A 14,463-nucleotide genomic window follows, 5' to 3' on the forward strand; every position below is an offset into this window, starting at 1 on the left:
CATATATAAAGAAGAAAAAACAATAAAAGAACCCATTTAACAGACCTTAAAATAAAATAACAATGTAAGTAAGTAGTACCATTTTTTCTTTGATAAAATGTTTTTTCTTTTTGCAATCCATATAACATCTAGACATATTTATATAATTGAATATAATTTCACGTAAATAAATACTATATAATTTCACATTCAACCAATTAAAAAAGCTTGTAAATTAGAAGATTAAATTCTTGTATAACTAAAAATCTTTTTTATTTTTTAAAAATTTCATAAAAGTATACTCAAACATGTGATTTAATGAAAAATATATATATTTTTACTTAAAAACTTGAAATTAAAAAAAATTAAATAAATTCTTCATAAAATTGAAAAGCACTAAATTTTTTTAAAAAAGGAAAAACTTAAATTGTTTTACCAGATAGGTTCTATAATTCCCCCAGTGACTAATTTCCCTTCCATTCGGAGGTTAAGAATGGAACGCGTACTTTCACTCGCTGACAAGGAGCGTGTGCAAATATTGAAACGACTTGTGGGATTAAGACAGTATGGAAAAGTTGAGAGAAGGTCGTTGGCTTTTTATCAGTTTACTTTCATAAATACTGTTAGGTGAGGGAATTACCATCCAACTCACTTACACTGTAAATCTTTTCGCCCTTTTTTTGTTTGGGTCCCACTTCCCCAAATTAATTTTCAATGACATCATCAACGTCCATTTTCCCATCACAATTGCTTATCAGCCTAACCACATCATTTATATATAATTAAATTAAATAAACAATTATTATTCTTAATCAAGAATCGACATTTTGTGTATCAAAATTTTCTAGTTTTGACCTATTTTAAGGCGACCCATTTTTTCCATGCACTAATGACTTACTTGCTGCTTCAAGTGTGACTTATCAACTTTGACATTGGGATATTAAAATAGTAATAGTAAACTTTATTTTGAGGTTATTAAGGTCAATTTTTATATTTTTTTTATTATGCAATCTAACTAATTAGGTACCATAAATGTAAACAATTGGTTCAAATTAAATAACTAAACACATATAATTATTGTTATAATTAGATAATAACTTAAAGCATTCAATTCCATAGAATTAAGGTCGAAGTCGTTAAATAATGATGCACCTACATAACATCTTAAATCTCTAAATCATTCTATGTTTGATTAAAATTCTGCATTTTCTATTTAAAGTCTTAAATTCAAATGTTTTCAAGAAGAGCTGATAAAGTTTATAAGGTGAAACAAAATTTATTTTCTGTATATAGTTTAAAGTTTGATAAATGTTACACAGTTTATGGTAGAGAAACTTATAGAAGCATTGTGAGGTGAGATAAAGTTTATGCAAGTTTTTATTTTTTTTATGTGAAATTACGTGTACTAATAGTAATAAAAATTACATATCATATGAAAAATCACTAAACATAAAAATCAGTCAATAAATCAATTATATAGTCGAATAAATTTAACATAAAATTAGATTAAATTTACATGTGATAAGCCTTGAACTTAAAATTTCATAATATTAAAAAAATTACATACTTTGAGTTTTTTCATGAACATTTAAGATTCAATAAAAGACAAATACAAGAGGTAGAACAAAAATAGGTGAAGAACCAACCCACATGGATCCAATGCAAGTCATGTGTTGTCCAATGTTTTGTCCTTAAAAATCCCCTCCCCAAAAAATGAAAAAGAAGAAAAAAAGAAAAGGAAACATTAGAAGGAAGCTAGCCAACAATAGCTGTCAAAATCTATTAAATTTTACAAACATTTTTATCCATATGATCATGCATATGTGAGATTTATGGCTATGTCTTCTCTCTCCAAGACAAGTGAACCTACACTTGGGACCCCTTCCATTGTTCATGGCTTTGGGATTGGTCCACATTTTTTGGCTTCTGAATCACCCATGTCTCCATTCAATTCAACATTTGGTAAAGCTTCTCATGATTATGGGCTTTCTAATTTGTATCTTAGTTACCAACTCCATTATTTTTTGTGGGGGGAAGGGGGCAAATTGTTTATGTATTTCAAATGGGAATTGTGCAAAGTGGGGGTGGTGAGGGAGGGGGCCATGGCCTCTTGCTGCAAGACAGCAGAAGATTAAAAGAATTGAAAAGCTATGTGAGTTGTTTGATTACAATATTTTTCATCTTCTTTTGGCTGGTAAGGCATGAAAATCAGTGATGGGGATTTTGCCTTTTCAAAAGGGTTTTTAGTTCACAAAAGTTTGTGGAGGAAAAAGAAAACCAATGACACTTGTGATGGTGAGGGGGGGCAATGGTGGTGAAATCATAGCAGCAATGGCTAATGATCACAAGGTCAACCTCATTAATTAGAATTGTGCCCCCCATGGAACATTTCAAGGGTTTTCCAAGGTTAGGTATATTATTTTAAAATAATAGTAAAAAAAGACAATCTCCTCTTATAATTTAAAATTTTATAAGTAAGTTTTAATTAAATGGATACTATTCATTTTTAAAAGAGACGAGTTTTAAAGTTTAAATCTTTTATTTTTCTTCTATTTTTCTTACGAATATATACGATTTTTTTACTATGTAATGTGCATCTAAAGCTCCCTCTTTATAACTGTCTATTTATTAATCTAGGTGGTGAACAACTATTCTCAATGTTTAATACAACATGTGTGTAGTTGGATGGATATGATACTGCAAAAGAATAATCATATCAATGTCATGTGTGGGAGAGATTTTGTAATGTTGGTAATCAGTTTCCAGTTTGCCAAGCTATGGACCCATGGTTTTTATGAGTATTTTTTTCCTCTTCATATGTGGAAGATGAACTAACACATTGGACCACCAATCTTTCCCCACAATGGAACCCCAAGTATTTATTGTCAATTGCCATTCAATGTTTGCAGCAGCAACAACGACTGTCTAATTGCTACACAAAACAGCATGCCTGCCTTGCTTTTTACTGCTTCTAATATCTTATTGAACTCTAGCAACTTGGGCTCTTGTTTTGTCTATGTCGACCATTGTCAATATCCAGCGTCCTTCTTTGGGGTGATGCTTGTGTCCCGGTAGTCTTCAAACACTTGAACCACAAATTAATTTGATTGAAATTCATGAAGTCTATGAAACATAAGGCACAATGCTGTGTTGGAGATAAGATCAAATCAATATATCTCTATGAAATAATGAAAGGAGATAAATATTAGCAATAACGGATTTAGGGTTTTACATAAAATTATTAAAAGATAATTATATAAAATCATGAATTTATATATTTTAAATTATATATATTATAAAAAAAAATTAAAGATTAAAAAACTGAATGATGACCGCCGCCCCCATTACACAGCTGTCGATTGTGTATGTGTATATTTTTGTAACTAAAAAACTTTTGAGTGCTGTAAAATTATGAGAGCTTGGTGGCTAGTCAACTTTAGTCCTAAAGTTGTAGATCCACTATGAGAAAATATGGTTAGTGCTCTCTCTCTATATCTTTCTAATTTGACAAAAGGAAAAAAAAAATATCTTATGTAGATTGAAATTAGGCAAAGATTAAGATGGAAATGGAATCCCAATTTGTAAGAACAGAATAGAGTGAGAATAGGATTAGAGTAAGTGTTTTTGTAACTTGATTCATTCAACAGAATGGTATGAGAATATCATTGTCATGATTAGTTCTTTAAATAATAGTAAATGAAAAGCATACGGCTTGAAAAAACTTGTATAAGAATATGTAAATAAAATTTTATTTTTTATTATGTTTAATTAAGTCATTATATTTTTATTTTAAATCAGATAGATTTTTATTATTAATGATTGATTAATTATTATTAGTTAAAATACCATTTATTATTTAATAACTATGTGGCATTGACGTGAGGGATGAAAATGCTATATAACCATATTATCATGCTTTATCCACATTTTACATCATCTTTTATTATAACATGTAAACATACATCACATGATATTTTGACTAATAACAATTAACTAATCATTAACTATAAGCGTTTGTTTGAATCTAAATAAATATACAAAAGACTTGATTGAATGCATAATTATTTAAATTTATTTAAATAGTTTAAAATTTTATTTAGATATTATGCATAAATGAAAGCTTGTTAAGTACCATTATGCAATTATCCAATAAATGATTTGCAATTATCCTCTAAATGATAATGATCTAAGAAAAAATTGAATTATCTTTTCATGGAAACAAAATTCAATTAGTTGATTAACTTTGTCTCTTTAAAAACTAATCTTTAGAACCTTTTTGCGGTGTACAAATCTTTTACAGCATCAAAGTGCACTAAAAAAAGTTCTTGAATGAACTCAATTATGAAAATTGGCATAAATAGCAATAGGAAAAGTTAGGTATCATTACCTTTGCTTCCCAAAGCAAGCAATCCCAGGCTTAATTGGCACATAGCCTTTTGTGGTGTATATCAAATTAAGATCTTAAAATTAAAATTTTAAAATTTTAATCTATATTTTAAGATGAGGTTTAATACTTTCATAAAAATATGATTATTGATAATATAATTATCGAGAAGATAATATTACATTGTTCGATATATACAAAAAAGTGTGATGAAAGGATTATTTTCTGAACTTTGGACTTTGGAAGGCAGCTATTTGGATGGAGCCCATTTTTAAGTTGTTATGCATGAACCCAATTAAGGGCCTAGTCCGATTTATATTCTCTTCCTTGGCCTTTGGGTGGGTGGGCTATAGCCCCATAGGGGTATTTCTAATTGTAAACTATGTTCATAATTATTTTCTTTTACACTTTAAAGAATTCAAATAAATAATTATTTTATTGTCTCAACTTTGTTCTTCTCCATTCATATTAAATGTAAAGATATAATTTAGTGGACATTTTCAAGTACCACTACAATAGTCCATTCTTATCCTATTGCCCACCATTGTCTTAAATTACCAATGAACAAAGTTGTCTTCTTAGTTGCTATATGATTACATTGTCACAACTTTCTCCCCAATCCATCATTTTCACCATTTTATTAAATTGCCATAAGCATTACACTACCATACTGAACATCATCACTTTCAAAGTATTGTTTTTCACATGGCTTAAAGATTTGGTTTTTACTCTAAACTTTAAATCCAATCCACTTTTTCTTATAATTTTCAAAAACATTAATGGATCGAGTGTGGACTTACGAATGCATTCATCATCCTTGCGTCACGAGCCCACAATTTTAATTTAAAATATATATTTGATAAATAAAAAAATATATTTATAAATTTAAAATTTATCTAATTTTTTATTCATATGAGATCTTTGATATTCTATTTCACTCGCGTTGTATAAGTTTTTATTTTTATAAAAAGAGATATCCTTGCATTGATTCGAGTTTATCTTCATTTTGATATCTTTTATAGAAACTTAAATTAATAAAAACTTATCTCATCTCTTATTAATATATAAATATATGACATTTGTTCTTGAATAAACAAGCAATAATTGTCAGACAAAAAATCTTTATTTCTTTTTTTTGAATTTTTGAAAAACTCAATTTTTTATAATAGAATATTTAAATTTAAAAGTTAATTAAAAAATTCATAATTTTATTTATTAAATTATCAAGTTTTTCAGAACTACAGTGTACCCAATATCTATGGGACAACTAGCATCTTTATCAAAATAATATAGGTCATGTGCATTGGATTTGTTTCTATCCACATAACATGGAATTAATAAATTGTCCAAAAAATTAAATACATATGTCACATTTATCTCGAGATCTAATTTATTTTTTACAAATTAAGAAAAGAAAATTCAATCAGTAATTATCGTTTTCGCCCTTATTAAAACAGTCATCATCAGAGAAAAACTCAACATTCTATAGAAAATTAAAGAAGCAAAAATGAAAAAGGAAAGTTGAAAATCAAAAGAGGGACCTACATTTTCTTGAAGGTACGTAATTTCCCCTCTCTTTTTTTTAGCAATTATTCTTTTCCTTTTTCATTTTTGTTTGGTTTGGGTCTGATTTGGGTTTGGATTTGAACTCCTGGAAATTGAATTATTTCATTTAAAATGTCATTTTTCTTTTTTGTTTTTTGGTTTTGGGTCTTTTTGATTTTCCTCTCATTTCATGGATAAAAACCCAGTTTTTAGTTTAAAACAATTCTAATTGCAGGTGGGTATTCGTTAATAAATTGAATCACATAGGTTCTTGAGATCAAGTGTAATGAAATTCAAAACTGGGTTGTAATTTTCAATGCCATATGTATATTTTTCTATGTTTGATCTTTTCTTTCTTATTTCTTTTGGTGGGTTAGTAGAATTCAATCACATTGGTTTATGAGATCCAGTTAAGTGATATTTAATCACGGGTTTTTATTATTTTAAGGCTTGATGTAGAAAAATTTTTAATTCTTGCCGCATTTTATAATTTTGTTTAAATTTTTTCTTTTTTAGCAGAATCAATCACATTGGTTAAAGGAACAATTTTATTACTACTTGGCATTAAGTTTGTGTATTTTCCATGGTTAGAGGTTTGATTTTAGATGCTCTATGGTAATCTTAATCTTTTGCACTGTAAAAAATGGAGAATTGGGTCATGGTTTTTATTTCTGAAATCTAAATTTCCAAAGTGCATATATACAGGCAAAAAACTTATATTTGTCTTAAGTGTTTTGGAGAAAGAGTATTCTGATTTTATGTTTTTTTGGTCTGTGTATGTTAGCAGAAGTCAATCACATTGGTTTTTGGGAACATTGAAAAGTGAAGTGCCTTGGAGAACTGTGTTATTGGTATAGCCGATGATATGCAACGATTAGAGGATTGGTTTATAGATCAATATTCACAGTATTCTTTGTCTAAAATTGAGAATTGAGTCATTGGTTTTGCTTCCAAATTGCCAAAGGAAAAAAATATATTCTTTCTTGTAAAGTTTTTGGAGACGGAATTTTTGTGGGGTGATTGTGAGTGAATGAGAGGGTGAAAGGAAATGAATGAGGAAATTGGGGTTGGATTTGAGATACAATGACTGGAGGGTCATTGGGTCTACGTACAGGGAGTTATGGGTCATTGCAGAACATCAACAGTGTTGTTGTTGGTGGTGGAGGATTATTGCAACCTAAATCTTTGGTTAGTCTACGAAAGAATTCAACCAAGATGCTTTCAGGTTCTAGGGAAAAGGAGAGGTCTCTGCCCTACATTTGGTGCCGATATCTAGGTCGTCGGAAGGTGTCAATGCTGCTTCTGGTTGCCTTTGCCCTTTTGGTCTTTGTCTTGGGTTCTTTTGTAGTCAACAAAGGTTTGTTCTTTCTTCTGTTACTTTGGGTTCTAAGTTCTAACTTGATTCTCGGATCCTAATTGTAAGAGCATTAAGTTTTACTTCTAGGTAGAATAGGCATCAGTTGACATATTTCTTGTGTACTTAGTCTTTTGCTGGCTCACTTACTTTGCTGGCTCACTTACTGCTTACTGTAATGACTGTGACTTTTCGTTCTCAGCATGATAATTTGATTGTAGGCAATAACCTTTTCAATTCTTTTCTGGTTTGCCTTCTGTATGATTAATGAACCAGAAAGCACTAGTCCAAATGTTGATCAACGGACTGGAACATTGGGTATGGTTCCTTATGTCAATGGTGCCCCTAGCAATCCTGAAGCTTCAAGCATCCTTGGAAGGAAGGATAAGCAGAAAGATGAACATTATTCTGTGGTAAACGGTCTGAAAGGAGGTGATGGAAATAGATTTTTAGTTCCCGCTTCTGAAGGTGCTACTGTTTTGCCATTTAACCATCCGTGCGCGAATTTCACATTTCCTCCTCCCCCTCCACCTAATCTTAGACGAATTGGACCTCGCCGTAAGTTTGAGTTCATTCTTGTTGTTCTCATTATCACAGTTGCATTAAATATTGGGATGCGGCCTGTAATGTAATTGTATTAATGTTTTTCACATGAATGCATTTAAAGCAGTAGTTTTAGATTGAAGCAAACATATTTGTATGTAAATAATGTAATATATCACCAGAAAGCCATTGGTTGATTCATTATGTTTCTTTTTTTAAAATTATAATCACTCTTGCACCAAAATAAATTTATCTACTCATAGTCATAAGAATGAAATAACTCTTTCTCTTATGTGAATATCTAGTATATGTGCCATTATCTTGGTACTGATTTTATTCTTGCTCACCCCTTTTTCAGCATGCCCAGTATGTTACCTCCCGGTGGATCAGGCCATAGCTAGCATGCCAATCTCCCCATCAGCATCTCCAGTGCTTCATAATTTGACATATGTTCATGATGAAAATCCAATCAAAAGTGAACCTCATGGGGGCTCTGACTTTGGTGGATATCCATCTCTAAAGCAAAGAAATGATTCTTTTGATATAAAAGAGTCAATGACAGTGCACTGTGGGTAGGTTTGACTCTTCTTGTTACTTTTTCAGTATAGCATATTCATGGAAGACATTTCAGGTAGAAATTTATGTTTCTTATCATTTATGTGGTGCATGTAAATGATTTAGTGAATTATTTGTCTTCATAAATAAGTCTTGTTCCTCTAGTTGAGCTTTAATATTATAATTTGTATACTTTTTTGTCAGATTTGTCAAGGGACGTAAACCTGGTCACCAGACTGGATTTGACTTTGATGAAGCTGACCTTGCAGAGTTGCAGCAGTTCCATGACATCATTGTTGCATCGGCCATATTTGGTACTGCTAGGCATTCAAGCTCCCATAAGAGCTTCTTGTTTTTATTTATGCCTGATCCTCATCATTGCTTTATCTATTTTTCTCCAGGGAACTATGACATAATGCAACAGCCCAGGAATATTAGTGAGGAAGCAAAGAAAAATATCCCTTTCTACATGTTTATAGATGAAGAAACAGAAGCATATATGAAAAACAAAAGCATTTTGGACAGCAGTAAAAGGGTGGGTTTGTGGAGAATTGTTGTCATTCACAATGTTCCTTACAGTGATGCAAGACGAAATGGGAAGGTCAGCCTACTTCTCTTTGGTTGATTTGCACTTGTTTTATTCTTATTTGGACTTTTTTGGATATGTTCACCTTTGAGCATTTTTGAGATCCTTGAATCTGAGTTTTGTTATTTGTTATTTTGATATCAAGGATATTGAATTCTGAGTATATATACAAGAAAGTAGGAATTACTGTTGCTGGTTTCATCAAATCATTTAAGTACATGTGCAGAATGCAGAAATCTCGATGTTATGTTTTTATGTTCTTGTGCTTTTTGTATATAGTTCTGTGTAGTCTTTTACCTGGATGTGAGGGCAGATTTTGTAATTTGGTTCACCGTTTTTAAGCTCTAGGGCTAGAAACTTAATATTAGTGGTGACTTAGGGTATTACAGTTTACAGTTTGCTGTTAGTAAGTGGTGTTGACCGTGATTTAAAAAATTTGTTTGGTTGTAATAGAGAAACAGGAAGAAACACGTCTTTGGTTGGTTAGGTCTTGAAGTGGAAGATAAATGATGTGTCATGGTATTTATAGCTTGTACAAGTATGGCTACTTTGATAGGCAGTCTCCTAGACTTTTAGCAACAATGGTGAACTTGTCCTACGGTAGTTGGATCAGTGTCAAGAGTGGGGATTAGGTTGTTGATTATCATCCTTGGCTTTGTTTTTCTTCAAAATGGACCTAAATTTATACACTTAATTGCACAAAACAAGAGTTTAAGGAGTAGGTTGTTATTGGTGAAAGTTCAGGGATATCCTGTGCATAAATCCTTATCAGAAATTTTATAGTTAATCTGCACTTCAGGGCTGTTGAATTTTTTTTACCCGTCATGTATATCTGGCAGGTTCCGAAGCTTTTATTGCATAGAATCTTCCCAAATGTTCGCTATTCCATATGGATTGATGGAAAGCTCCAGCTTGTTGTGGATCCATATCAACTTCTTGAGAGGTAAATTCCATTTTATGATTTTATTTATATGAAGTTGATTAAGAAGGATTCTTAAATTTCTAGATAATGTGATTTCTATTCTGTCAGATGGACTGCATCTCTAAGTTATAATGAAACATCAAGATCTCTTTGTCATTCTAGAATATTAACCTTAATTGTTGGTTTACATAGCTACCTAAATATAAGCTTTACTTGGTTTAATTTTTGATATTGGTGGAATGAGAGATTCTGGCAATGCCTCAAATTATAATATTATATTTTGGTGACGCAATGACAACAGACGGTTGGCTTCATCTGGTATTTGATTTTGTAAATTATTCATCAACCCAAAAGTTATGTGACATGTTTGTGTATGCTTTCCTGGTTTCCAGATTTATCTTAAATTCTTGTAAATGTTTGACATTTATGATTTTTTGAGATATATATTTGTTGATTTGGGGTATGACAAAGTGAAAAGGCAGTACAACCTGAGAGTTAGGGCTTAATGAAAACTAATTACTTGATTTTGGAAACTCGTTCTATATAAAGCTTTTATAACTTAGTGAAGAGAGCCTCCCATTAAGCATCAATCATTTGTACGAAGCATGCTTTACCATTTTGACTTTAGATTTGAGGATATAATTGAATTTGATTTGAACATTGTCTTATTTAATTGTTCTTCCTCTCAGATTCTTGTGGCGTCAAAATGCTAATTTTGCAATCTCGAGACACTACAGACGATTTGATGTCTTTGTAGAGGCTGAAGCAAATAAAGCTGCAGGAAAATATGATAATTCCTCGATTGATGAACAGGTGGATTTTTATAAAAAAGAGGGTTTAACACCATATTCAGAGGCCAAGCTTCCTCTAACCAGTGGTATGTATACAAATACAAAATTACTTGCCTTTTCCTTATTCAATGTTTCAACCAATTCTCTATCAAAAAGCATTTAACTTTGTGGTGCCTGACTGGTTTTCTGCAGATGTTCCTGAAGGTTGTGTACTCATAAAGGAACATATTCCCATCACAAATCTGTTTACCTGCCTGTGGTTCAATGAAGTTGATCGTTTTACATCCAGGGACCAGTTAAGCTTTGCCATGGTAAGGGATAAAATAATGGCAAAAGTTGATTGGAGTATCAATATGTTCTTGGATTGTGAAAGACGCAATTTTGTTATACAGGTACATATTCTGTATTGGCATATTACTTGACGGGATTATGAATTTAGAGCATAAAACCTAAATATATTCTTTTTCATTTTTACTGGGAGTCTGCAAGAAGCAGGGGAAAGAGAAAAAGAAGAAAAAAAAGGGGTAAGGGGTTAGGATCATGTTTTCCAAATCCTCAAATACACTAGGAGTTAAGAAGAACACGTGTTCTCAAATATCTTGGGATGTCTAAATTTATGCAAATTAGTGTCTGATATATGCATAATTAAAGATTTGAGGCTTTGTACTCTTTTTTCGGTTAGATGGATTCCACTAGGCTTCTGTTGCATACAACCAGCGTTCTCTATATGCATATGCATGGGGGGGCATGTGTAGGTTTGCTTGGTGCATGTAATCATTTTTAAGTGATTTTTTGTTTACAGGCATACCACAGAGATTTATTGGAGCAAATGCCTCCACCAGTTGCTGCTGTGACTCAACTCCCACCAGCTTTGCCCAATATCAATACACGTGGAAGAACTCCGGGGAAGAGGATTCCTAGACATGGGAGGGATAAAAGATCTGGTTCAAGGCGTCACCGTAAGGTTGCTGCTGGTAATAGAGACAGCAATTCCTTTTAGCTACTGTCTGAGCCAAAAGAAAAGAAAAAAGGAAGTTGTAGCTCTTTTTTCTTTTTCTTTTCTTCTTTTTTTTTAACAAAATCAGATTGCTTCTAATTGTCACCAAGGAGTAGGAGGATTAATTAGAGAATTTTAGGATTGCATAAGGAGTAAAATGCCATGCATTTTTGTCTGAAATTTTGATATCTATTCTTTTATTATTGTACATCCTGAATGAGCTTCATACAAGCTGCTGCCATTTTCATTGTATCTTGCTTTGAATCTTGTCTGTTGCTTCTTTGGAGTAAAAACTTTCGATTATCAAAGTCTCCTTAAGGCAGACTTTGACAATCTCCTGCTCATGCTAATCTATCTATAGTCCATTGAAGAGATCAATGTGAAAGCCAGGAACAAGATTTAATTTCTTGCTTTTCTCTCTTTTACATTATCCTGATAAAGTTACAATGGTTTAGCCCAAAGCAGAAATCTTTGTTCTGATAGGGTTTTATCAGAATCTAGACAGAAAAAGTTTTATGTGAAGAGACATGCTTGATGAAATGAAATGCAGTTTATATTGCAAGATTGTCCATGTGATACATATTCATGTTGAAAGAATCCTTTACTCTACAGCTGTAAGGTGAGAGCAAGCAATGATGGCTTCCTCATGAAAAACCTGTATTTATTTGATAGAGCCGCATAGTTGTCATTTGGTTGGCCTACAGAACAAAGCAACAATGCTTGGATTGTGGTAAAGTAAGCAAAGCAATCTTCAAACAATCAAAAAGCAATTTGAAAAGAAAAAAAAGAAACTAAAGGCAACTTTGGATTTCTATGCTGTGAATTATGTGGTTGTTGAGATGTCTATGTTGTATTTGTCTCGTTAGAATTCACATGGAAACTCAATGCCAAAGTTTTACAGCAACATCTTCTAGTATTTTGACACTTTTACTCCAGAAATGTTGTTATTGGCACTGCCACTAAATTCTAAGTCCACCATTCTAGTTCATTTTGGCCAATTAACCTAAAGCTTTTCACTGATTAGATATATGGCTCTTTGAGGGGCCCAAGGTTATCTTACCTTTTTGGATTCGTTTATAGAAATTAGGAAAACAAAACAGAATTATGAGAGAAACTTTGATTATGTTACCTTATGAAATCATGAAGTGTTTATTTTATGAAATGAAAATTGACAGGGTTTGACAAGCAGAGCAGATAAGCCAAAGTCCCAAATATGGTGACCCATTACTTTCTAAACGAGGACCAATCAACCAAGCCCATCTCCTCAATTCAAGACATTAAAGTGCCATTTTTGGGGTAGGAAAATTTATTAGGATTGGTCAAAAATACCAAAAAAAAAAAATATTCTAAAGTTTTGGCCCTACATGATCCCATTCCACATATAACAAAGATATCTCTAAATTATTGTCTCAAAGAGAAATAAGGAAAAAAAATTAATATTCACCCATGACTCCATGACCCACAAATGTTTTTGAGTTGCTTTGCAGAATGAGGAAGTAACCCTTAACCAAGAAAAGCATGGCGTTTTGTGCATGGTGGATTGGTTGGTACATGGAAGGAAGCAATCTCAAAGCTGTTTCTCTAAATCCATACTATATCTCCTATAAAATAATCATAATTATAGTATTCATTTTTACAGCTGGCTTGGTATCCCGTTACGGCTAATCCCAAGTTATAAACTCTTCCTGCTTCTTTCCATTAGAAACTCCTCCTTTACATTCTCCTTTCAGTTTCTGCCATCCAACTCCTCAGCAATGGGGTCAGGGTTCAAGTAAGTTTTCCTTTCTTGGTAATTTTTCCGTTGAGATCATATATTACTGGTTCTAATCACTTGCCTTTAATGTATGGTCTAGACTTTAGAGTCATATTACTGTTTAGCTCTGCTATTGTTTTGAAGCTCAGATTTGGTTAAAAGGAAGATAAAAATTTCCCATTAGTTTCTTTGGATCAATGAGCTTACCAGGGTTTTTCATTATCTGTATGCTCCATTCTATAGTTGCTCTTACTTCTGGAGCTTTAATGATGTTTTACACCAAGGAAGTCTCAGTGTTCGGTCATGGTCATGAGATTGCAAGCAAGCTACAAGGTTCAACACCCCATGATCAACTCTTGATCCAAACATCTGAATCATTTTCTGGATTGCTTCTGTTCACTATCGGATTTGTATTGTTCATGGTGGCATTCGTTAAAGACAGAGAGTTCCAAAGCTTCTTTGCTAAAGGGTGTGTACTTCTTCATATTTCAATGGCTATTTGGAGAATTTCTTTTGAAGGAAAGCTCGAGGATCTTGCTCATGAATGGCCTAGACAAGCTCTTGGGGATATGGCCTTGGCACTGTCCTGGGTGTTCCTACTTGTATATTCATGGAGGGAGAAGTATGATTAGTTGTGTTGAAGAGGAAGATACTAGGATTGACAGGAATTGATGACAAAAACTGTCTGGGTTCAACCAGGTTGGATGTCTGAACTTCACAACAAACTGAAAAGTGAATCCTGAATCCTAAGAAAGCTGCCATGGGAGAACTGATGGAGTGGAGGGATCCTGGATTTGGAACCTGCTTGGATCTTGCTTAGGATCAAGAACATGCTTAAGTTCAAAGAAAAGTGATATGAGGCCTACATGTTTGCTTCTGATGCTGGGGGCCATGGCTCACATGTAATAAATTTTCCATGTAATTTTTTCTTCAAAAAACCAATAAGATTGTCATGACACTGATTGATTCTTAAAATAAAATAGAAATCGGGATTTAATTGTTCCAAAAAATAGTTCCATCTACTTAATTGGTTAAATTAGAATTTTTTTTTTGT

The 14,463-nt window shown here is 32.3% G+C and overlaps 2 protein-coding genes across 4 annotated transcripts; both read left to right on the plus strand.

The window, feature by feature from the left end:
* The first annotated feature begins 5,738 nt into the window (after positions 1-5,738).
* LOC110419144 (tRNA (met) cytidine acetyltransferase, putative (DUF616)) lies at positions 5,739-11,906 on the plus strand. Of its 3 annotated transcripts, XM_021432049.2 has the most exons (10): positions 5,745-5,920; positions 6,696-7,265; positions 7,539-7,820; positions 8,164-8,377; positions 8,565-8,674; positions 8,762-8,961; positions 9,786-9,889; positions 10,558-10,745; positions 10,852-11,051; positions 11,462-11,906. In XM_021432049.2, the coding sequence occupies exons 2-10, from the start codon at positions 6,992-6,994 to the stop codon at positions 11,657-11,659; spliced, it is 1,770 nt and encodes a 589-aa protein (XP_021287724.1). In that variant the 5' UTR covers positions 5,745-5,920; positions 6,696-6,991; the 3' UTR covers positions 11,660-11,906. The 3 variants fall into 3 exon arrangements, with proteins under 3 accessions (XP_089640146.1, XP_021287724.1, XP_089640147.1); XM_089784020.1 differs by having other exon boundaries at positions 5,739-5,920; positions 8,565-8,961; XM_089784021.1 differs by lacking the exon at positions 5,745-5,920 and adding an exon at positions 5,960-6,143 and having other exon boundaries at positions 8,565-8,961.
* Positions 11,907-13,088: 1,182 nt separating this feature from the next.
* LOC110419145 (uncharacterized) lies at positions 13,089-14,414 on the plus strand. The gene has a single exon (XM_021432052.1). The coding sequence runs from the start codon at positions 13,607-13,609 to the stop codon at positions 14,039-14,041; it is 435 nt and encodes a 144-aa protein (XP_021287727.1). The 5' UTR covers positions 13,089-13,606; the 3' UTR covers positions 14,042-14,414.
* The last annotated feature ends 49 nt before the right edge of the window (positions 14,415-14,463 follow it).

This window comes from Theobroma umbraticum, unplaced genomic scaffold, assembly GCF_002168275.2.
Source record: "Theobroma umbraticum cultivar Fairchild unplaced genomic scaffold, ASM216827v3 scaffold_67.0, whole genome shotgun sequence".
NCBI lineage: Eukaryota > Viridiplantae > Streptophyta > Magnoliopsida > Malvales > Malvaceae > Theobroma > Theobroma umbraticum.

What these genes read in the sequence shown, in the direction of transcription:
- LOC110419144 (XM_089784020.1), top strand. Translation starts at nt 6,992, where the DNA reads ATGACTGGAGGGTCATTGGGTCTACGTACAGGGAGTTATGGGTCATTG. An exon ending in CCATATCAACTTCTTGAGAG is followed by an intron (nt 9,890 to 10,557) that starts GTAAATTCCATT and finishes TCTTCCTCTCAG; the next exon opens with ATTCTTGTGGCGTCAAAATG. An exon ending in GACGCAATTTTGTTATACAG is followed by an intron (nt 11,052 to 11,461) that starts GTACATATTCTG and finishes TTTTGTTTACAG; the next exon opens with GCATACCACAGAGATTTATT.
- LOC110419145 (XM_021432052.1), top strand. Translation starts at nt 13,607, where the DNA reads ATGAGCTTACCAGGGTTTTTCATTATCTGTATGCTCCATTCTATAGTT.